This window comes from Otolemur garnettii, unplaced genomic scaffold (assembly GCF_000181295.1).
Source record: "Otolemur garnettii isolate 467f Iridium unplaced genomic scaffold, OtoGar3 scaffold00041, whole genome shotgun sequence".
NCBI classification, from domain to species: Eukaryota; Metazoa; Chordata; class Mammalia; order Primates; family Galagidae; genus Otolemur; species Otolemur garnettii.
In genome coordinates, this window is record NW_003852436.1 from 10,657,531 (window position 1) to 10,682,576 (window position 25,046).

At 34.4% G+C, this 25,046-nt stretch overlaps 1 protein-coding gene across 4 annotated transcripts in view; it reads right to left on the minus strand.

Moving 5' to 3' along the window:
- The window catches only part of LRBA (LPS responsive beige-like anchor protein), a 736,826-nt gene that overhangs the window by 555,124 nt on the left and 156,656 nt on the right, over positions 1–25,046 (minus strand). For all 4 annotated transcript variants that reach the window (XM_023513466.1, XM_023513464.1, XM_023513465.1 and 1 more), the window contains 7 exons: positions 10,961–12,025; positions 8,775–8,953; positions 7,769–7,922; positions 7,203–7,383; positions 5,248–5,369; positions 4,709–4,816; positions 1,504–1,663 (listed from right to left, as the gene is read on the minus strand). In XM_023513466.1, the coding sequence (XP_023369234.1) occupies positions 1,504–1,663; positions 4,709–4,816; positions 5,248–5,369; positions 7,203–7,383; positions 7,769–7,922; positions 8,775–8,953; positions 10,961–12,025 (1,969 nt within the window). The remainder of the gene's footprint in view (positions 1–1,503; positions 1,664–4,708; positions 4,817–5,247; positions 5,370–7,202; positions 7,384–7,768; positions 7,923–8,774; positions 8,954–10,960; positions 12,026–25,046) is intronic.

Consider the following 25,046-nt stretch of genomic DNA (forward strand, 5'->3'; position numbering starts at 1 on the left):
AAAAAAAAAAAAAAAATCAGATGATACATATATATATATAGTTATATATATATAACTGTTAGCCAATACCTTCTCTTTTTGGTCTAAAAGACAGCTCACACTCAATATATTAAAAACTGAGTTTCTTATCTTTTTATGGTTCCCTAAAGATCTGTTTAATCTTTAGTTTATCCCATGGCACCTTGTAATCATAACCCACAACTTTTTTTTCTCTTTAACATAACATTTAACACAGAAGTAACAGTGGACCAGCACTGGGCACAAGTTTGAAGGAGGTCTGGCAGCTTTTACATTCCCAGAATTCCTGAACGTCTCTGAGAAGCTGGCTGATTTCTGATCTGCCTACATGTAGAAAAACATGTGGAGAGACCATATGGAGACAGAGAGGCACTCCAAACTAATGAAAGAAAACAGTTGAGAGCTAGTGTCAAAGTCCTTAGGTACTAGATAAATGGGTGGAGAAGCCTTCTTAGACTTCACAGCCCCAGGAAACATCATCTGAAACAGGAATGAACCATCCCGACTGTCCAATCTAACTCACAGAATCATGATAATGAGATTAAAATAGTGATGGACTTAAGCTACTAAACTTCAGAGTAATGTGTTACACAGCAATTCATAGCTAAAACACTGGCTTTCCTTGCCCCCATTCAGTTTTTTTCTTTTTCTTCAGCATTTTTATGATTATTTTCTATCTTCTCCTACTAAAATATAAAATTCATGAGAGCAAACTTTTTTCTATATTTTTTTCATGAATATTCCCAAATACTAGGTACTGAATGAAAGAAGATTGATTAAATAACAAATGGCCTTTTTTGAGAGGTAGCTACTTCTACAACTGCAGTAGTTATTCATCTAACTATACTTCTGTAACTCATAGCAATTTTTTTCTTTTTGTTGAGACAGAGTCTCACTATTATCACCCTTGGTAGAATGCCATGGCATCACTGCTCACGGCAACCTCAAACGCTTGGGCATGATTCTCTTGCCTCCACCTCCCAAGTAGCTGGGACTATAGGAGCCTGAGACAACATCCCACCGTTTTTTTTTTTTTTTTTTCTTTTTGTTGTTATTGCAGTTGTCATCGTTGTTTAGCAGGCCCAGCTAGGGTCAAACCCACCAGCCCCGGTGTATGGGGCCGGAGCCCTAACCACTGTGACACAGATGCAGAGCCTCATAGCAATTTTTAGAACTCCAGCTATTACAGTTATTTGTCTACTTCTCATAAGAGAATATGAGTTAATTATCCTTCACAACAAATACTGAAGTCAATAAAAATTTTCAACTCCTTATTTGTAAAGAATATTGACTTTTGGATTATTTTTCAATTAAAAGTTTCATTTATCTCCAAATACAATTAATCACATGATATTTAAAACCGTATATTCACTTATTAATAAAAAGAAATATATGCTCTTGCTTTATATAAACATAAATGGATTTAAATTCCAGAATCAGTATTTTAACTATCATAAGTAGGTTACATTTTACAAGGAAACTTACCAGGGAGTGATATATTCCCATTTTCACTGCCAGTTTCTTTCAATGACTGGCTACGCCGCTCATTTTGGGGTTCCAAAATATCTCTGTACTTGGAGACCATAAGAACAGAGATAAAGTATACAACTGCCAAGGCTAAAAATTGAGCTTGCTTGCTATCCTCCTGAGGAAAAATAAAAGTAGTTGATCATCTTTCAATAATATCATATTACTTTCTTTTATATCACAATATTTAAGCATAAAAGATATTCACAAATCTTTCAATATACACATAAAATATATATTATTATTTATATAAATTAATAAATTTATTAATAAAGTCACTTTAGCAAAAATCAGGCAAAGACTGTTGGAAAAACTACTTTTACATGTGAAGTTTAATGCTTAAAAAAACACATAAAGAAATAATCTAGCTCATTTTTTACATGCAATACAATATAAAGAGAGATCTTAGTATATGTTATAAAAGTAACATAAATAGTAATTATAACCATATGAGAACTATTATTACTTCTAGTCATAAAATTAAAATATGTAAACTATCACATTTATATTTACATATAAAATTAAAATATGTAAACTCCACTAACACAATGACAATTATGCTAAAAGACAAACATCCAGGAGAAAAAATTGCATCTATCAGATACAAAAATGGATTTCCAAAGGGATTATTTAAAGTATTTTTAATAATGTCCGGGATTGAAAATACAGTGCTTGCCAGAAAGAAAAAGACAGACCAGACTGACCCCTTGAAGGTGTTCAGTTTCTATACTAGCTCTATAAGTCACCTACATATCTCTATGTCAATAATCTCTTAATCTAGTCAAATTCTCCATCTTCAAAGGGACCCTACACATATTACCATTCTGATAACTTTTCAAAATAGGTTTGAACTTATTTAAAGAAAAAACTCAAATTTATAAATCAAATCCTGAAAACTAACAACACCTCAACTAGAAAATAAATTTTAAAATAAGAAAACAAAGAACTTTGTTGTTTCCCAATGCAAACAAAAGTTATATTTACCCAATATTGTAGTCTGTTAATTGTACAATAGCATTATGTATTTAAAAAATTAACATACTTTAGCTTTAAAGAGACTTTATTGCTACAAATACTAACAATTATCTGAGCATTTGGTGAATCATAATATTTTTCCTGGTAGAAGGTCTTGCCTTCGTGTTGTTGGCTGAACCAACCTAGCTAGTTTCAAACTTTTCTTCTGCAGCTTCCTGACCTTCATAGAATTGAAAAGAATTAGGGTTTTATTCTGGATTAGGATTTGGTTTAAGTGAACATTATGGCTGACTGGATCTTCTTCAGACCACTAAAACTTTCTACATTATGAGCATTAAGACTGTTTCACTTTCTTGTCATTCACGTGTCAACTGGAATAGCACTTTTAATTTCCTACAGGAACTTTTCTATGCATCCACAACTCAGCTAAGTGTTTGGCACAACAGGCCTAGCTTTTGACCTATCTAGGCTTTCAAGATGTCTTCCTCACTCACCTTAATCATTTCTAGCTTTTGATTTAAAGTGAGAGACGTGTGACTCTTCCTTTCACTTGAATATTCTAGGCCACTGTAGGATTATTAGTTGGCCTAATGTCAATACTGCTAACTAAGGGAACAGAGAGGCCCAAGGCAAGGATGAGAGATGGGGAAACTGCCAGGTGGTAGAGCAGTCAGAACTCATGCAAGTTTGTTGTCTTTATATGGGTGTGGTTCATGGGGTCCCCAAACAATTACAATAGTAACATCAAAATTACTGACCACAAATCATTGTAACAGATATAATGACAATGGAAAAGTTTGAAATAATGTAAGAATTACTAAAATGTTGAATTACAGAGTTGCCATAAACTTTATTAAATGACTCATCCCTAAGGAATCAACATAGAGACATGAAGTGAGCATATACTATTGGATAAATGGCTCTGACAGATTTCCTTGATGCAGAGTTGCCATAAACTATCAATTTGTGAAAAATGCAATTATCTATGATGAGCAACGATAAAATGAGCTATGCTAGCTAGTATGTGAGAACTAATGAAAAAGGCTCCACAGCCCTGTAGTTAGAGCACTGGTCTTGCAAATGGAAATTAATGGTACAAATGAGAATAAAAACTAGTAAGTAGTGTCAAAAGTTTTAGACACAATCAGTTTTATGAAACAGGACAATATCTGGTTTTACTTAAACACATCCACTAATACAATTCTGAAACATATTTATAACCTAAGCGCCTGTAGTCCCAGCTACTTAGGCAGCTGAGCAAGAGAACCACTTAAGCTCACAAGTTAGAGGTTGCTATAAACTATAATGCCACGGCACTCTAGCAACGGTGACAAAGTAAGAGTCTGGCTCAGAAAAAAAAAAAAAAAGAACAAGAGAAACTAGTAGAGAAAGACAAAGGACAAAGAAAAATTGAGGTTATAAGGTTATTAAAAAAATATGTAATATATATTAGAACAAACAATACTAAATACACAGTAAATGTTCAACAAGTACTTACTAATGATAATACTCCAAAACCTACTAAATGAAATTATAAACGATTCTTGTTTGCATCCTTAAACTTTCTACATGACTTCAAAACTCTACATGAAAACCTGTCATGTTCTACATCAAAATCAGCTAAAACAAAATTGTTTCTCATCTTTAAAAAGTTAAAAAGACCACATTGAAAGCAACATTTCATTGTATATCTTTTTATCACATTATTATACTTTTGAGGGAAAAATATCCAACATGCAGAAGCTGAACATTTCATTACATCTGAACATGGATTTTAGAGTTAAGACTGCTGGATTTGAGTCCCAACTATCTTTACTAGCAACATTAGCTTGGACAAATTACTCAAGCTTTATGTACCTCTGATTCGTCATCTACAAAATGGTAATTATCATACAAAATAACACAGCTGAATGTTGGAGTAATGAGAACATAGAAAGCATAGTGCTCACTATGTAATAATGCATTATTCTTCTTAATATCATTACTCTGATCTATTAGCTTCCATTACATAGGCAATCCTTTATAATATTTGAAGATGCTAAAATCGTTGTCAAAAGAACTGGTTTCGGAACCTCCCTATCACTACTGGACTATTTTATATCACAAAGAGTTTTTACTCTCAATACTTGGGCCCAAAATAAAATAAATATGTACTAAGAAAGTGTGTGAAAGAAATACAATGACTTACTATGTCTCTGAAAACAACAGCCCTAAGCCGATTAATATCCATGTCTTGTAGAAGCCGGTCAAGATCTCTTACTGGAGATATACCACCAGTCACAATGTCCACTGGACTCTAGTTGAGATAAAAAAACATATGTATATACAAGTATACACACACACACACTACACAGATTTTTTTTAATAAATACAGAAAAGCAAAGCTGTAATATTCCTTCCTTTTCATACTTTGTTCCTGTATGTATGTCTACTTTAGAGGGGGGAAGTGGGTGGAAAAGAGAGTTATGCAAAAGAAACTGACATATTTGAAGGAAAAGCTATTACAGAAACAAGAAAAGTAAACATTTGAAAAAGTAGACAAGATTAAGTATAAACAAATCTTCACTAGATATTTAAACACAAATATTTGAATGTTATGTCCACAGTCTAAAATAACTATTTTATGATCTGTCAGATTTATTTAACTTTATGTCAAAATGAGCACATTAATTTAAGATATAAATTGTAAAGAGGATGCTTCTTAAAAATATTATACTGCACACTTACCTTTGCTGCAGATTTCCCCAAGGGAATAAGGCTTTGCATTGTTTTTGATCCTTTATCTCCCCTATTTTTCAGTTGTGAATGCTGTTGACACTCTAAGCAATTCCTTACTGCTACTGCACACACTATAATTTAAGAAAAAGATTAAGAAAGAAAAAATAATTACACTTAAGATTACAGAACTGATAAAAACCACCTATACAGTATGATTTACATAAGATACCATTCAAAACAGATTACCTTCAGCAAACTCCTAAAATGTCCATAGATTTTATCACCTAGTGTTTGTTGTCTGATATGTTTAGCTTCCTTGTTAGGGCCTGGTTAAGATCTAGGGAGTCATTATAGCCTACTGGTCCATATTTCAGAGCAGTGAGTCTCAACCTTCCTAATGCCGCGGCCCTTTAATACAGTTCCTATGGGTCGCAACCCACACAGGTTGAGAACTGCTTTAGAGTCTGATTAAAAGGAATTACCATATTTTGCCATTAGAATAGGTGTTCTACTTTTTGATGTTATATTTTCACAGGTGCTTTTTTTTTTTATTTTGAGACAGAGTCTCACTGTGCACTCGGTAGAGTGCCGTGACATTATAGCTCATAGCAACCTCAAACTCTTGGGCTTAAGCAATTCTCTTGCCTCAGCCTCCCAAGGTGCTGGGACTACATGCACACGCCACAATGCCAGCTATTCTTAGAGATGAGGTCTCATTCTGGCTAAGGCTGGTCTTGAACCTGTGAGCCCAGGCAATCCACCTGCCTCAAGTTCCCAAGTGCTAGGATTACAGGCGTGAGCTGCTGCACCCGGCCCTAAGGTGCTTCATTTTTCATATGGCCACGGTTTCTAACAGTTTGCTTCCATTTCTTGCGTTGCCTCTTCTCACCATCTTCTCTTTATTTAATAAGCAAATTACTTAACAAATTCCCTATAAGTAATTTAGAAATACATATGTTCCCTATATGTTTGAAGAAAAAAAAAATTTGCTTCCCTAAAGAAATCTAGTCAACATTAAAATAAATAATTTCACATAGTTTTACAGGAGATTCTGTTCTTCCAGAAAAAGAACAGAGATTTAATGATTTTATTACTGCTTTGCAAATTACCAAAGCTTATGTGAATAAAGACAGTACTTGAATGATGCTAACTTAGAACTGTATTATTCAAGTGTGTAAGAGGAGCAGCATCAACATCACCTGGACATTGGCAGACAAATTTAGGCCTCATCCCAGACCTATGTGATCTAATCTGCATTTAACAAGATCCTCAAGTGATTGAGAAGTACTGAAATTTCAAAAGTATTACCTTAGAGTAAAAAGAGGTTGAGAAGATGGGGAATAGCATGACCAGAATCACCTTTTTCAAAATATGTCCTTCTAGGCCAGGCATGGTGCCTCATGCCTATCATCCCAGCACTTGGGAGGCCAAGGTGAGTGGATTACCTAAACTCACAGGTTCAAAACTGGACTGAGCCAGAGCAAGACCCCATCTCGAAAAAACAGCCAGGCACTGTGGTGGATGCCTATAATCCCAACTACTTGGGAGGCTGAGGAGAGAGGATCACTTGAACCCAAGAGCTCCCAAGGGTGACCAAGGGAGACTCTATACCCCTCCTCCCCCCCAAAAAAAAACCAAAATATGCCCCTGCGGGACAAAACTACAATACAGACTGTACCTAAAAAATGCAAACATTGTAACCTAATTGTTTGTACCCTGACATTCATATCAAATTTTAAAAAAGAAAAAGAAACAGAACAATAAAGCCATAAAAAAGTCCTTCTTCCCCATTCAACTTGGCTAACTTGGCTAGCTACTGTGCCTAATACATTTAAAAGTAACCATATGACAAATCAGCTAGCACCTATTTTCTCACCAAGAGAAGAAAGATAATTTATAATTTAATCTCTGAATTACTAAAAACTTTAAAATAAATTTTTAACTATTGGGTTTTAATAGCTCACCCAATCTGAGACACTGCCGCAAAATTCCTCCAGATGACATATTTTTTTCAGCTTCGATTTCAGTAAAGCCAAGAGAACTTGCAAATATAAGCACATCCACAAGGCTAATTAGCCTTTGCAAAAATGTCACAGAGGCTTCAATTGAAAGGCCTTGAGTAGGTTCAATATTCTCCAGCTCATGCTGTAAGAAATAAAGTTTGACCCTTACATCTATATTCTGAGAAAAATTAAATTCTACCAGATATTCCCCAAATTTCTAAATTTTGTAAGAAGTCCAGCTTTCAGAAATCTAGAACAACAGAGTAATTTCCTTATTTTAACAACAACAACAACTTATCTACCATATTCTTTATTAAATGACTCATCCCTAAGGAATCAACATTTTTTTAAAGTCCTTTCATTCCTGGAACAGAGTCTAAGGTCTTTTCAAGTAATTATAAAAGATCCTGTTGATTTTGATTTACAGCACCTATGATGCATAGTAACCATCACATTCAAGTTTTAGTCAAAAGGATGTATAACACTCAGGTTTTCACACCAATTTTATATAGTAATTAAGTCCTTACTGTAGCCGATGTAGCAGCTGAAAGCAATGGCAGTATACCCCCACAAGCCATGACCATATTGTCCATCACTTGAGAGATGAGATGAATTGTGTTGTGTACAAAGATGACATTATCACTGCTATTCACGAAGTCCATAACTGTCTTTGTTGAATGGCTGTCCAAAGATAAATGATGTTTACTGATAAAGCTAAAGAAAGGAAATCACAGTTTTCCCACTTGAGAGATGGGAGGAAAACAATGTGCTTTTGGTTCATCTTGAAAACTGAAGAAAGATAATGATGCAGGAGGCATATTAGGTGTGTATACTTCCTGAGAAGAAACAGACCATTCCACGTCAGCAGTTACTATCCATGCCCTCCTTCAGTGCCGAAGCACAAATGCTACGCATTTTATATTTGATATAAAAAGTTAAAGAAAATTATCCTTTACTGAGAACAAAATTCAGAAGTCATGAGGCAAAAAACTAGGAGGTAAATGATGGTAAATATGCCATTGAAAATAAATTTTCTACTAATATTTTCTTAAATATCCCATAAAATGCTTCTAAGCAGAACAAGAGTCATATACAAATAAAAATAAATGAATTAGGCACTTTTAAATTTATAAATTACACAATGAAGGACAACCTGACATATACAAATTTCAATGTTAAAAATACAGCAGGGACAGAACAATGTTATACTTATCCTAATTATTTTTTAGCACACCTAATAATAAACCCACATGGCAGATCTACCTTCTGGTGAATTCCATGGCATAAAATAGTCTACAAGAAATCTTCAACAAATTTATTATAAGTCAAATCTCTGATTTTCAAAATTTTGTAATCTAGATGGGAATTCTAGTCTTAAAATGGACAATGATAGCTAATACAGTAAAACTATACCTCAGAATAATCTATATGCTACTTTTTAATCAAATGTCTGAAATTACAAAATAGTTACATAAACTTCTTTGAATACAAAGACTAGGTTTATTATCTTCTATAATAAACATATGGACAAACCTTCTCCACATCTGTATATCTGTTTCTATTGAAAATAATAAATCAGTGAGCAAACGCTGATGCATTTGAGACCACTTGAACTCAGGAATACGAAACACAGCAGATCTGGAATCCCTCCGTTGTCCATTAACTGCATCAGGTGCTATTTCTTGCCCTGGCTGCTCCTGTTGCCTTGACATCTAAGACCAAAAATTTAAAAAGTAATAAAATCAGTATAACTTCAAAGAAGGCATTAGAAAAGTAAATAATTTAGTAGCTTCTATGTTATTCATCTAACAAATAATCACAATTTAAGACACTAAATAACCAAATTAGAGAAAAACTACCATAAGTATTAATATTAATATTTTAGTACATTTAAATCAAAGTTACTAAAAATACTAAACTACCACAATTCAACATTAATTAGCTAATTTTTGAGTCTTAGCATAAAAGAAAGGCAGTGTTTATAATCCAGGCCTATAGGGACAGACAAAAGTGGTTTGGGCTTTCTCACCCATGGCCTTGGGTATTAGATAAGATAAAGTTGTCTAAGCTTTTTCATCCATGGGAAAGTGCCATGGGTTCCTACTGAGCCATAACCATGTGCTGCTTGACATGTTGCCATTATTGTCCCCTGGGTATAAAGGTGTATAAGACCTTCTGTATATGTGGACTGTAGATCACAGAATGTAGAGTTTCTGTGTAACTCAGGTCCCTGGCCACCAGGAGCTGGATAAGGGTGGACCTCCCAGGCCTGCTCACCAGACACCTCTTAGCTGAATAAAGCATGGTGCACCTGCCCTCCATGCCTGAGTTTCTCTCTCATCTGTCTGAATCAGAACACTCGCATTACAAAGCCCTCACTGGATTATAAAGTACCTACAATGAAGAACAAACAAAAACAAAGATAATGGCAGTTCCCGGAGCTCAGTGGGTAGGGCACCAACCACATACACCAAGCTGGGGGGGTTGAACCTGGCCCAGGCCAGCTAAAGAACAATGACAACTACACCAAAGGAAAAAAAAATAGCTGAGCATCGTGGTGGGTGCCTATAGTCCCAGCTACTTGGGAAGCTAAGGCAAGAGAATCTCTTAAGCCCAAGAATTTGAGGTTGCTGTGAGCTATGACAACACAGCATTCTACCCAAGGCGACAGCATGAGACTCTGGTCTCTAAATAAATAAAGAAAGAAAATAAAGAAAAAAGAAAAAAAATAAGGAAGGAAAGGCAGAGAATAAGAACTGAATAAAGTGGAAAATAACAACATGCTACCAACTTTTCTCATGATTTTATAAAGGCTCCTCTCTCTTGCAGACTTCATGGTACAATTTTAAATGACACAGTTTTATAACTAAAATTATATACTGGCAGGTAGACAGGCCTGGATTTTTTTCAAAAACTAATGTACTGTGACCAGGTTAGTCAAGTAAAAGGTAAAATGAAAGTGCTTCCAATATTTGCTTCATAAACTAAAATAACACCAATCCTAAAACTTGAAAGTGGTAACTTTTGGTAATGCTATGGTTGAAATAATAATAAAAGCTGCCATTTAATGAACTCACACTAACTGCTAAGCACTGTGCTAATAATCTGAAATAAAATCTTTACACTCAGAAACAATCCAAGTACCCTTCGACATATGAATGAATGAATAAACTACAGTATGTGTATACCATGGAATACTATTCAGCCATAAAAATGAGGGACATCATGTTGCCTTTCTTACAGCTAGGATGGATTTGGAGAATATTCCCCTAAGTATCACAAAAATGGAAAAACAAGCATCACATGTACTCAATACTAATTTGAAACTTATAGATTAAAAGCAATGTGCTCACATGAGAGAATAAAACTCAGTTAAACTCAAGAAGTAGGGAGAGGGGTATTCACAGGTTCCTTTCCAGCCAGAACAATGTGCAGATGTATGGTACACTTCCTGTGTGAAGGACACAGCTATAACCTACACTTTACCTTACAAATGCAAACAAAGTAACAAAATTGTATGTACCTTCATATTAATGGGAAATTTTTTTTAATTAAAAAATTAAAAACAAAAAAATCTTTATATTCATTGCACTTATATATTAATACTTACAAATAGGATATGAACCCTATCCAAAATAAAATAGAATGCAACTATTTGCAACTAATGCTCTATTTTAATTCAGCACAAATACACCTCAAGAAAACATATGTGTAAATACCTCAAGCACAGGCCTCTGGGGCTGAGATGTTTCCATGTTTGTACTGGCCTTCAATTCCAATCTCTCAGTGTCTGTAGCAACACTGGAAACATCCAACTTAGCCATCTTTTGCTCAGAAGTAGCAGAAGCCTCAAAGACATTAGTATGACAATCATTAATTAATTTAGTTTCACTAGCTATGTTTGTTGTTTTCTTTCCTTCCTCCAACATCTGACCAATGTCTGACTGTATAGCTGTTTGGGAAACAGTAGTTTCTGGTAAGGAATTTGAAGATACTGATGCTGTCATAGTCAAGATCTCAGAATCTTTAGAATCTTGAGTTTCAGTATCAGTTTGCTTTTTAGTAACAGATTCTTCCCCTTGAAATATTAGTTTTCTATCATTACCAGTTAGGTCCGGTCTTTTACTGGCTTCAGATGCAGCTGGAGACAAAAAATTATCTTGGAGTTGTGTAGGTAGACTGGCTTCTTCAGCAGGACTACTTTCTACTTTCAGTTCCACATAATCATCATCTTCTTCTTCCTCCACTATAGATTTCTCCAATAACTCTGGCATCTCTAAAGCATCCTCTTCTGAAGGGGTACTTACAGATGCAGTTACTTCACTGATGGAAACTGTATCTTTGCCAGTTGTTTTAAAAGAATTAGAAGAAATGGTCACTGCTTCTATTGTATCTGAAGATATTTGTGAATCACCTGCATTCGCTGTCTCATTTGTCAGTGTTTCTTCCAATGTGACTTCATGGAGTAACTCTTGACTTTCTTGCTCAGTTTTCACTTCTTCATTAGATGTAGTACAAATTTGAAGTTCAATGCTGGATGCACACTCTACTGAACTTGTCTTCTCAACACTTGAGTTTTCATCACTATTCCTGGTGAACTGAGGATCAACAGGAGAATCCTGCCTATCAGACTGCTGAGATCCCACTGAAACATTAACATCTCTACTAATAGCAGAGAGTGCTTGAACTGGACTTGAAGAACACAGTGCTATTTCTTCACCAACTTTTCCCTGTTGTTCCCTAAATATATTGGCAAGATTTTCTTTGTGCATTTCAAAAGTGACCTAGGAAAAAAATGTATAACCAGTTAAAATATTCCTAAGAAATTAACATAGAATTTAAAAATATAAAAGTAAAATATTTCAACAATTTTTAAATACATTGTGTATATTATACATTATAACTTAATTTTCAGTTGAGTGCAGTGGCTCACACCTATAATCCTGGTCCTCTGGGAGGCTGAGGTAGATAGAACTACCAGAGCTCAGGAGTTTGAGACCAACCTGAGCAAGAGTGAGACCTCATCCCTCCTAAAAATTAAAAAAAAAAAAAAACTAGCTGGGCAAGTAGCCTCCCAGCTACTCAGGAGGCTAAGGCAAGAGAATTGCTTGATCCCAAGAGTTTGAGGTTCCTGAAAGCTGCAAAACCATACTCTACCCAGGAAGATAGAATGAGATTCTCTCCAAAAAAAAAAAAAATCAAAACCAAAAATCTTTATTTTCTTACATCATCTTTTTTTGATAAATTCATAAACTAAATGTAATTCAATCATAAAAATCTAAATATTCATAAAAATTATAGCACAGTTAGCACATCAGAAAAGCACAAGAACATAATTATTTGGCTTATTCTTAAACATGGATAGCCAAAGTATATATCTTTCTGGCCTCTATCACCTGTTCCAGGAACTTAGTATATATCCTTGGGAAGTGCTTTATGCACTGGATAATATACTATTTCAACTGCAAGAGCTGTTCTCAGATAATATTTTCTTAAAATATTAATTGCGCTCACTATTAGAATAACTCTTTAAATATCTATTAAGCTACAAATCTTTATTAAGCCAAAGAATACAAATTATTTTAGCAATGGAAAAAACCACCCTCGCCCAAAGGTCAACCAAAATTTTCAGTTTGAACTGGTCCCAAAGGTTCTGGAAGTTTCAATTAATCCACTCATGCATCCATTCATTCCCCTTATATATGAGCAACTACTATATACTCAGCACTGTGAACATTCCCATACCCTACTTTGCCTTTTACACATACAAATGAAAAAAAAATGAATAGAAGAAAAATTTGAAAAGAGTGCTATGACTGTTTATGTGACAAGATTTATAATTTTTATCTCTTTAAGGATTATCTTACAGTAATATCATGTGACTTCCACTGGTGCTTCCTCTCCCATAAAAGAATGCCAGAAAAAGTATAACACATGTAGAAAGGATAACTATATTTTATTAATTAACTAAAATTATTTATTCCTATAATCTACATTATTATATACAGTAGATTGAACATTTATTCAATGAATCTTTATTGAGCCTTTTATTGAGAGAACAGTAGGAGATGGCAATGAAAGAAGAAAAGCTGACTTTTTTAAGCATAAAAATCCATATGCTTTATTGAATCATAGGTGTACACATAGGTAAAAGACAAAAAGAAGTAAAAATAACATACAATGCAAAAATTTCCTTCTATAGATACTATCTAGCCTTTACTTGTGACATATACAGAACATTAATGCCATAATGTGATATAGCTAAAAATAAAAATGTGGGAGGAATATTTTCATAATTGTAAATATTTTTCCAAATTATATTTTCTTAATTTTTTTTTGCAGTTTTTGGCCAAAGCCAGGTTTGAACCTGCCACCTCTGGTATGTGGGGCCAGAGCCCTACTCCTTGAGCCACAGGTGCCGCCCATATTTTCTTAATTATATTTATAAATCTTTATATTTCCAAAAGAAATGCATATATTTCACACTAAACAATAAAATGACATAATAACATTTTAAAAATCCATTTCTTTTATATCCAATGCCAATATTTTGTTTGAAATGGGTTATTTAAATTGGCCAATTCTTCAAATTCCTTCAACAAAAATTTATTTATCATCTATAGCATGTCAAGCGCTGTGATAAACACCATGTTCCTGCCTCCACAGAGTTCACACTTTAACAAAGAAGTCAAAAAATAAACAAACACCTATCCAAGTACATATGTAAGATAATGTCAAGACAGAAGAACTTTGAAGGAGGAGAAAAAGATAGAGAATACGCACGATGAAAGTCTAGGTGGAAGAGTATATTTCACTAGTCTACTTCAGGAAGGACTCTCTGTTACATTTGAATTAAGAGTAAAAGAGGGAGCAAACTATGTAAAAAGGAAAAGTGTTTCAGGCAGAGAACAAATGCAAAGTTGCCCGAGAGCCAAAATAAGCTCAGTATGTTTGAGGAGTAACAGTGACTGTGGAAGATGAAGTCAAAGACACAACCTTTGGCTAGATTATGATTATAGCACATTACAAACTGTGTTAAAGACAATTTTATCCTGAGAAAGCCATTTGAGAATCAAGAGTGAGGGAAAGACATAATACGATTTCACTTATAAAAGGACCATTTAGTCTATGAAGTAAAAACTGACTTCATGGAGATCATTTCTGTACTGCTAAGAGAGTTATCTCTTATCTAAGAAAGGCAAGTTACATATTACCAACCTCATGGCAATTCTGAAAACAGACCATTTATTTCTACTACAGCCTGTGTTACAGAATGAATTTAGTTTTCAATAATCAATTGTTTTTATTAATATTAAGAACTTTTAGATTTTTATCATAAAATGTACAATAACACAAGTATGTACAATATGTCTAGATTAAAGAATAACATTTTTATAAATCTCTTGTGCTGAACACCCAAGTCAAAAAAAGAACATGGCTAGCACTTGGGGAGGCAGGTGGACTGCTTGAGCTCTAGAGTTTAAGGCCAGCCTGAGCAAGAATGAGACTCCATATCTACTGAAAATAGGAAAATTAGCTGGGTGTCATGGTGGGTGCCTATAATCCCAGCTACTTGGGAAGCTGAAGCAGGAGAATCACTGAACCCAGGAGGCTGAGCTTGCTGTGAACTATGATGCCAGAGCACTCTAGCCTAGGGCAACAGAGTAAGATTCTATCTCTGAAAGGAAAGAAAGAAATAGAACACTGCTAGTGCCCACAATTCTCACCTGGTGGCCCACCCAAACTATTCCCAAATCTTTCCACATCTATCAGGAGCAAATCACTATCCTGACATGACATTTCTACTGTTCCCTACTTGTTTTGGGTTTTTTTTTTTTCCAGTTTTTGGCTGGGGCTGGGTTTGAACCCACCACCTCCAGCATATGGGGGCCACAGGCACTTTAATAGTTTTACCATCTATAGGAAATAAACCTATTATGATTACTTTGAAAAACTAAGTCTAGCACAAACCTAGGCAGTTGTATAAAGAAAAGGTAATAAATAGTACCACAACTAAAGGCTCCTAGAAGAAGATATGGTACACAGAATCTGTGAACTGCAGCAGGGCTTCAGGTTCCCTAAAAGGATATATAAAACTATTTCTGGGAAGCATATAGGCGAGGTTATTAAGAAATACTGGGAAATACAGGGGTCCAGGGAACTGGAAAATGTGTCAGGGATACCATGAGCCACGAAGGCTTTATTTTGCATAAATAAGGTTAGGGAGGCTAGTACTTTATATTCTTCAATTCTAAACTGAGCATGGTGAACCTCTACCTCTACCCTCAAAAGTAGGTCAAAGGAGAGTAGGTTTTTGAGGGGTGGAGTAAGAATACTCAAGTGATTCAGGCAGTGGCGGCAGAAGAAAGAAAAGGAACTTTATCAGCACATAGCCAAGATAAACCAAGTACTCATAAGAATACAGGTGTTCTTCATGTAGATAAGTTGTCTTCGGGTTTTAAAAATATATATATAAAGGCAGTTGGCATTTCAGGGACAACAACTCCCCTCCGCCCCTACCCAATTGGTTTCTTGAGTCTAACTGCTCGACTCTAGATAGACTGATCTGTCTACCACACAGATGCCATCCTGGGATCCCCTTTCATCCTTCTTCTTTGCTGTCTCTCCTGTTCCATGTATCTCACATCCTTCTTTTCATTTTATTCTCTCCTTCTGTCCAGTATATACTCCAGTGCCTTCTTGAAAAAGAATGCATATGAACTAAATTTTTTGAGACCTTAGATATCTGAAAATATATTTATTCTACTTCACACCTGATTAATAGTCAGATTGAATATAAAACCATAGTTTAGAAAGCATTTGCCTTCAGGATTTGAAATGCTTTTAAAATCCTGAAGTTGGTTAGTTATTAAATTTCTCTTTAATTTACTACAAGAGTCTAAAACCTAAATTGCAAATGAACAATTATCATTGTTATCTTTTTGGATAGTGTTTTCCTTAAGATACTTGTGACTTTAAAACTGATAATTCCCAATTAATTGCTAGATATTGTTCTAAATCACCCAGCTAAAGAGTAGTCATTAATCTTCACAATCATTTGATAGCTAATCTATAGCTATTTGTAATGTTTGGAAAGCACTTCTATAAACTACTAGTTAAAGATACCTATGAGGTAATGGATATAACATTTCTTTTGCCATTACTTTTAACTAATTAGCACTCAAATTTGCTAATTAGGAGATAAATGATGAACACAATAGATGAAGAGGCTAATATTATCTTTTTAATCCAGACACTAAAACTGTTCAGCCTATAAAAATTTAGATTTTTTAAAATGTTAGGCTCTATTTAGCAACTTTGTTTATAAGTAAATGTATCTTTTTCATTATATGTTATTTTCGTATAAAAATACCAGCTAAAAATGATAAGCTAACTTCTAATTCTTAAGTTACCAACCTTTTCCACAGCTGATAAGTAACGCAGATCTGAATCTTCCCATATACTTTAACCATGAGCATAGATGTCATAGATCTTTTATAGAGACCCTGATGTGATGCTTTGCAACAATGTTATAAGGTTGAAACATCAAATTATAAATACAGTAGAACCTCCATAGTTGATCACCTCTCTACACTGATCACTTCCTTAGTTGAACTAATATTCATAAACCAGACATACACCACATGTACATTTCAGTACAGTAGGCCTAGTTCCTTAGGTTGACCACCTCCATATGTTGACCAGCTTCTTGCAGGCCTTTGAGTGGTCAACTTACAGAGGTCCTACCATGTTTACTTATTTATTTTATGAAATGCACCTTGGTTACAAATCTAAATATCTGAATCAAACCTAAATAGAACATGCTCTAATAGAACATGACTGGAGAGAGAGCAAGTGAAAAGCTATGTTCCCAAGAGAACTACCTAAAAATATTAATTATGAAAACAACATTATAAGTTCAATAGCAAAAGGAAACAACAATTCCATGAGGAAAACAAGTGATATACACAATAAGCACTATACATTCAATTATATAATGAACTTAAAAACTTGAATAGGGATATTCACATGGTTCAAACATAAAACAGTATGTAGTATGGTCTCCCTCCTGCCACTGATCCTCACCTGTAAAACTCCTGCCAACAATAGGGTAAATAATTCATTACTTTCTTTTTTCATTTAATTTATCTTGGTAGAATATTTCACTGAAGTTTTAATTATGGTCCCTTTATAATGATTAGGTTTGACCAACTATTTTTAAATATCTAAGGTACTTTTTAGTTAGCTTTCTGTGAGTTGTTTAATCAGGTCCTTTGTACATTTTTCTACTGTGTTGCCTTTTCCTATCAATTTCTAGGAGCAGAGTGGGTATCAAGAATGTTATCTTTACTTTGGTTCTAAATAGTTTTTCTGAAGTTTTCATTTGCTCAAAATTTTGGCTTTGCCTATGCTACTGCATTTGTTTTCTGGCCACAAATGTCAAGGTTTTTATTTGTTTGCTTATATGTAATTGACAAAGTTCAGAACATACTACCCCAAAATAAGGTGCTTTGGCCTATTAAATATTTTAAGTTGGTACACAGCTATCATTTGATAAAAAGAAAAAAAATTTTTAAGTTGGAAAATTTGAAACTGGCTGGGCACAGTGGCCCACACCTGTAATCCTAGCCCTCTGGGGGGCCAACACGGGTAGACTGCTGAAGCTCATAAGTTTGAGACCAGCTTAAACAAAAGTGAGACCCTATCTCTACTAAAAATAGAAAAACTGAGGCAAAGGAATTGCTTGAGCCCAAGTTGGACATTGCTGTGAGCTGTGACACCATGGCACTCTACCCAGGGTGACAGAATGAGACTCTGTCTCCAAAACAAAAGAAAAAGAAAGCAAGAAAATTTGAAACTGGCCAGTGCAAGAAGTGCTCTGACTTTCCCCGCCTTCTCCTGTGAAGTAGGTTATAAAACCATCCTGTGGGCAGTGCTCTCCCTATACTGAGAGGAAAGGAATAACCTTACCTTCAAAGACAGAGGCCACCAAGAAGAATCTGAATGAGCAGGACTTGCTAAATTTCGCACAGAGCATTACTCTGAGTTTATACCCCTTTATCCTTTTATCTTTCTTCATGACATTCTACTTTTCAACTACTTTAGTATAAAAAGCACTCAGGTTTAATACTTTCTTCGGATTTTTATTCCCCTGTGAAGGCTCCCCTATCACTTCAATAAACTGGTATGTTGTTGTCTTAATAATTTGTCTTTTGTGTTATTTTTTTCTTTTTTTGAGACAGAGTTTTACTTTGCCACCCTCAGTAGAGTGCTGTTGGCATCACAGCTCATAGCAACCTGAAACTCTTGGGCTCAAGTGATTCTCCTGCCTCAGCCTCCCAAGTAGCTGTCTGTTTGTTTTTTTTTTTAAGTCTTGCTCTTGCTCCCAAGTTCAAGCAATCCATCTGCCTTGGCTTCCCAGAGTGAGGTGTAAGCCACCATGCCCAGCCCAATCTGTCATTTTTTTTAGTCTAATTTACAGGAGCCCAGCCAATGCATCTAAGAAGGACAGGAGGAAAATATTTTTTTCCTCCTCTGTAGGATGAAAATACTAGATTTTGCTCTGAAGTTCATCATTTACAAGTAAGCAACCAGAGTAAATACAGACTTCTTTCACAAGGCAATTTTTGAGCAACATTTTTTTATGTACAAAAAGTGATGATACAATTTAAGCAGAACTTCTAATCACTTATATTTTTTAATCTCTTTAAATACCATACTAACACATGTAAGTATCCTAGAACTTATTTAAAAGAAAAAATATAACCTACCCCCAAACTTCCTTAAAGTACCAGAATTTATATGTTATCAATAATTGCCCCCAGTTTCACAATATGCTTAAAAATAAGCTTAAGTTAAATTAAAATAAACTAAAAATTTTTTTAAACTAAAAATAAATTAAATTAAGTGTATTTGGGTAGTCAATTCTGGATATTTTTCTTTAAATGCTTATAGCAATAGCTGAGATATACTGAGTGTTTCACTACATCCTATTTTAAGCATCAACCAATAATAACACATTGAAGAACAAATATGAAAGATTTGTGGTACTATCCCCATTTTACAGATGAAGAATACTGACATGAAAGAATACCATTAAATAACTTACTAATCTTTTCTTTGTTAAAAAAAAAAAAAAAGCTGGCTGGGGCATGGTGGCTCATCCTGTAATCCTAGCATTCCAGGAGGCTGAAGCAGGTATATTTCTTGAGCTCAGGAATTCGAGATAAGCCTGAACAAAGTAAGACCTCAGCTCTACTAAAAATAGAAAAATTAACCAAGAGTTATGGCAGGTGCCTGCAGTTTCAGCTACAGGGGAGGCTGAGACGGGAGGATCACTTGAGCCCAAGAGTTTGAGGTTACTGTGAGCTATGATGCCAACATGGCACAGAACCAGGACAACAGAGTGAGAACTTTGTCTTAAATACAGACACACATACATAAATTTTTTAAAGTCTATCTTGATAATTTAAATTTTTCAGATGCTGTCACACAAATCTAGAGTATATTCTGAAAAGATATTGAGCAACATCTACTAAAACTTTTTAAAACATGTGTAGACTCCTTCCAGAAATTCCACTTATAGGAATTTATCCAACAAAATAAGAGTTAAGTATATAAAGAATAAGTTCATCACTGCTCAGTGATAAGGAAGAGTTACGGTATGATATATACATAAAACATTAATGTAAATCAACAGATTTTTTAAAAATATCATTTCCACCAATTTTTCCAAATAAACTTTTAGAGAATGCCAGAATATGAAAAGCAAGTTTGAATCACTTATAAAACTACTCCTTCCTTGAATCATAAATGGTCTGATGTCACTCAGATGTTATATCAAATCTAAAGCCTTTGCTCTTAACTTTACCTCTCCCCATTATGATGTATTATATATGTATTAAATAATATGTAGCCATTAAAATTCATAAGTATATCATCAAATAATATTGTAAAATGGCATAAATATGATCATATTGTATAAAAAATACTTACATGCATGTACATATTTACATATAGAAGGCTGAAAAAATCTTAGGCCAAAATGTTAATATTAAGTTATATATTGATATTTCAATAAAAGGTGATTTTTGGTTTTTGTACGTATGAGTTTCTGCTGGGTTCCAAATTTCTCACAAGGAACATTTACTACTTTAATTTCTTTAAATAATAAATGCTATTTGATTTAAAAATTTTAAAGCTAAGAATATTTTAAGCTGGGGATGGTAGCACACACCTATAGTTCCAAGTACTCAAGAGGACAAGGCAGCAGGATCACTAGAGCCTAGGAGTTCCAGGCTGCTGTGGGCTATAATCACACGTATGAACAGTCAGTGCGCTCTAGTCTGGGCAACATAACAATAGTCCATCACTTTTAAAAATAAATTTTCAAAAAAGAGTACTTTAGCAATTAAGCATAAAATGCTAACCAGCCATGAAATAGGAAATTTTGTGATTTTTGAAATTTCTTAAAATAGGTAGCTTTTTTTACATAGCTACCATAAACATACACACACTTTTATATATACCAGTTCATATCTTATGAATTTTAAAAATACTTTTTTAAAAATCACTTAGAGTTAGGAAGGAAAACGATTTCCAGGTGCTTTTTACTCAATCTAAATGGTACTTTCTTCTTACATAAAGTGACTGAAATTTATGCTTAAGACATTTTATCAGATTAACAGTAAATAAAATCTTCAGATATTTCAAATAATCCAAGATAATTAAATACTTTATCCAAATTCATCATTTGGGGGGGGATCTAATTCATATTATGTTTAACACAATTGAAATTAACCTTTACTTATTTATTATTTTAAATCATAAACCCATTCTACTTAATGGCAAATAGGATCTACACCAAATATGGTATCTAAGGTTTTAGTTTGTTTGGAAAAAGAATGCTCTGGACAAGTCTCATAATTCAGAATAATTTAGATGACTTAAGTTAAATTTTAATTAAAAAGTAGAAGCATTTTATCATACCAACAGAAAACAATATTAAGTACTCAAAATAGTGTTAAATTTGAAAAAAAAAAAAAAAAAGTAAAAGTGCAAGCCTAGACAACAAATAAGACAATGAAATTACAAAGGTTACCAGGCACACATTTAAAACGCTGAGACCAAAGTAACCAACATTGTGCAGTTATGCTAGAAAGGCCTCTTACTGCTTACAAACCCTAGTTCAGATGTTGGAAGAGATGCATACAGTGACAAACAGCTTCCCTGCTACAAAAGTGGCAGGAAATCTATCAAACTAGACAATAAAATTGCAATTGAGTTTCGTTGGCTTTATAGCAGCTGCATGTATCCTGATGTAACCCCACAAAAGCTATCCAATTCTACAACATTAGTTCTTTACACATCAGTTCTTTATCAAGAACCATGTTATAATTTATTGATACTCAAAACAATTGAAAAAAGTAACCATTACTTCAATATTATATATAAGATTTTAAAAGCTTTAGAATAGACATTTTTAAAGAAAGAAAATTTGATTCTAATAATTCCAGCAGAATTTTTAGATAGATGTTACAAATTGTTTACCTACTCAACTTACTGAACCACTTTAGTTCCATCATAAACTTTATTACAAAATGATTTGAAGAGCCTTATAGCATAAGTTGTCCTCTTCATTTTAAAACTAGATAGCAGGACTTAAAATTCAAAAAAAGAAAAAAGCAGTATTCAAATAAATTACTTTGTATAAACCACATAAAAAGTAAAGTCTTTTAACAAATGAAGAAAATTCACACAAAGAAATACAGTCCTGTGTCGCTTAATAATGGGGATATGTTCTGAGAAACACATCATTAAGTGATTTTAACATGTGAACATCACAGAGAGTACTTGCACAAACCTAGATTGTAAACCCTACTACACACCAGGCTATGTGTTATGGCCTATTTCTCCTAAGCTACAAATCAATACAGTATGTGACTGTCTAGAATACTGAAGGCAGCTGTAACACAATGGTAAGTATGTGTATATCTAAACATAGAAAAGATACAGTGAAAATACATAGTGTAGTACAGTATAAGAAAGAAAAGATGTATGATGTAGCATTTACCATGAATGACATAGACCATTTACCATGAATGAAGCTTGCAAGACTGGAAGTTGCTCTCCATGAGGCAGTGAGTGAGTGTTGTGTGAATGTGTAGGTCGAGGACAACATTATAGTACACTACTATAGACTTTATGAACCCTATACACTTAGGTTACATTAAATTTATTTGTAAGATTTTTTTTCTTCAACAATAGGTTAACCTTAGCTTATAACATTTTTACTGTATAAACTTTCAAATTTTTTAAACATTTTGACTTTTGTAATAACATTTAGCTTAAAATACAAACACATTGTACAACCATACAAAACTATTTTCTTTCTTTCTATCCTTAATCTATAAACATTTTTCTATTTTTGGAAATTTTCTTATTTACTTTTTTACTTTTTGAACATTTTTCGTAAAAACCTAAAATATATACACATTAGCCTAGACCTACACAGAGTCAGGATCATCTGTGTCACTGTCTTCCTCCTCTACATCTTGTCCCCCTGGAAGGTCTCTGGGGGCAATAATAGGCACGAAGCTGTCCTGTGATAACACTGCCTTCTTCTACATACCTCCTGAAAGACCTGCCTGAGGTTGTTTTACAGTTACCTTTATTCTGAAGTAAAAAGAATATGATTCCAAAACAACAATGAAATGTATGGTACATTAACTACATAAACCAGGCGTCCTCAAACTACGGGCCACAGGCCACATGCAGCCTGCCTAGGACACTTATCCGGCCTGCAGGGTGTTTTTGCTGCCGCTGCCTGTCCTCCTTAGCAGCCGACTCATTCTGGGGCCTGTAGTCTGGCCCTCCAACGGTCTAAGGGACAGTGAACTGGCCCCCTGTTTAAGAAGTTTGAGGGCCCCGACATAAACCAATAACATATTTAATATCATTTATGTATAGTATATCAAGTAGTATGTACTGTACATAATTTTGTATGCTAGACTTTTATGTGCCTGGCAGCACACTGAGTTTGGTTATATCAGCATCACCACAAATACATGAGTAATGTGTTGTGCTACAATGATACCCACAGCTACAACATTACTAGGCAAAAAGTATTTTTCAGTTCACTTATAATCCTGAGGACCACCTCATACATGCAGCTCACTGTTAACCAAAATGTCATTATGCAGTGCCTGATTCTGAATATACGTACACACATACACAAAACTTAAAGGCCTACTCAGTGTTTTTTTCTACATACATTGAGTATAAAAATAATACTGATTTCTAATCCTACATAAGAAATAGTAGTTTATATTTTTCTCCTTTAACATTCTCCACACCATACCATACGCTTTTAGAAAGACAAAAAGGAATTGCTTTGTAATAAAGGGTGATAAAGTAGAATACATATTTATTTAGAATCCCCCATCTGTATGATGCTTTCAAAAGAATACAGTATATTATAATCAGCTTAGAGTAAAAATGGGAAGGGGAGACTTTTATAAATTTCATTTTAAAAATTCCCTGTACACTCAGAAGAGTGTTCAAAGTTTAGCATGCACAGAGCTAATTCTAAAATGCAGATTTCTCACAAATTCCCTGTAAGATGAAGATTCTGCAATGAGGGACTATAATAAAATGCACATCCCCAACTACTCTGATGAAGTGATCCCCAAATTATACTACTACTAATTTTGACACAGGTAATTTAATGCACAGCTACTGATAAGCTATTTAACTGATAAGAGAAGACTAAGGCACTAAGGCATACACCATATAATATGGTGCAACCTGACAACTGAACCCATCAGCTCTAAACAATAACACAGTTCTTCTTTCTCCTTCTTGTAATGAATGTTTAATGTGCGACTGCCAAGTACTCCGCACTATGCATACCCATGTGGACAAGTATAAAACTCTTCATCTCAGCTATTAAAAGCTTATAATTTAGCAGCCAACATAAAACACAAGCGAAGAACCCACTTTTAATGAAGAATATGAGAGCTGCTACACAATTATATGTGATTAAATGAAGTCCACATTTGCTATATTATACATTACTGCTCTTCCTCACACAAGCCACATATTATTCACCACACTTCCCCCTCAATGACACTGTCTTTGTGTCTTTGCTTATACCAATTCCTCTACTAGTGATTCTAGCCACACCAGTCTCTTTATGGCCAAATCTTATTCATTCAAGGTTGTAGTCAATATCTGTTCCATAAACTTCTGAGATGTTCTCAGGTAGAAGCTGTCTCTCCTTTTACGATGCACATGTATTTCTATGGCCCATACTGCTTCCAATATTGTATTTTAGTTATTTTTGCAAATATATTATCTCTTATATTGGAAAGTAACTTCTTTCCAGGATAGAATCTACTCCCAGTTCATCTAATATTTGATAGTAACGAGAAGGTACTCAAATAGAATAAGAAAGAGTAAAATGATGGAGTAGAGAGAAATTTTTTATTTGCTTTGTTTTAAGACAGAGTCACTCTGTCACTCTAGGTAGAATGCCATGGCATCATAGCTCACAGCAACCTCAAACTCTTGGGCTCAAGTGATCCTCTTCCCTCAGCCTCCCAGCAGCTATTTCTTTTCAGGTGCCTGCCACAATGCCCAGCTAGTTTCTATATATATATATATATATTTTTGTAGAGACAGGGTTTTACTCTTGCTTAGGATGGTCTTGAACTCTTGAGTTCAGGCAATCCATCTGCTTCAGCCTCCCAGAGTGCTAGGATTATAGGCATGAGCCACCACGCCCAGCCTCAGAAAGGGATCATA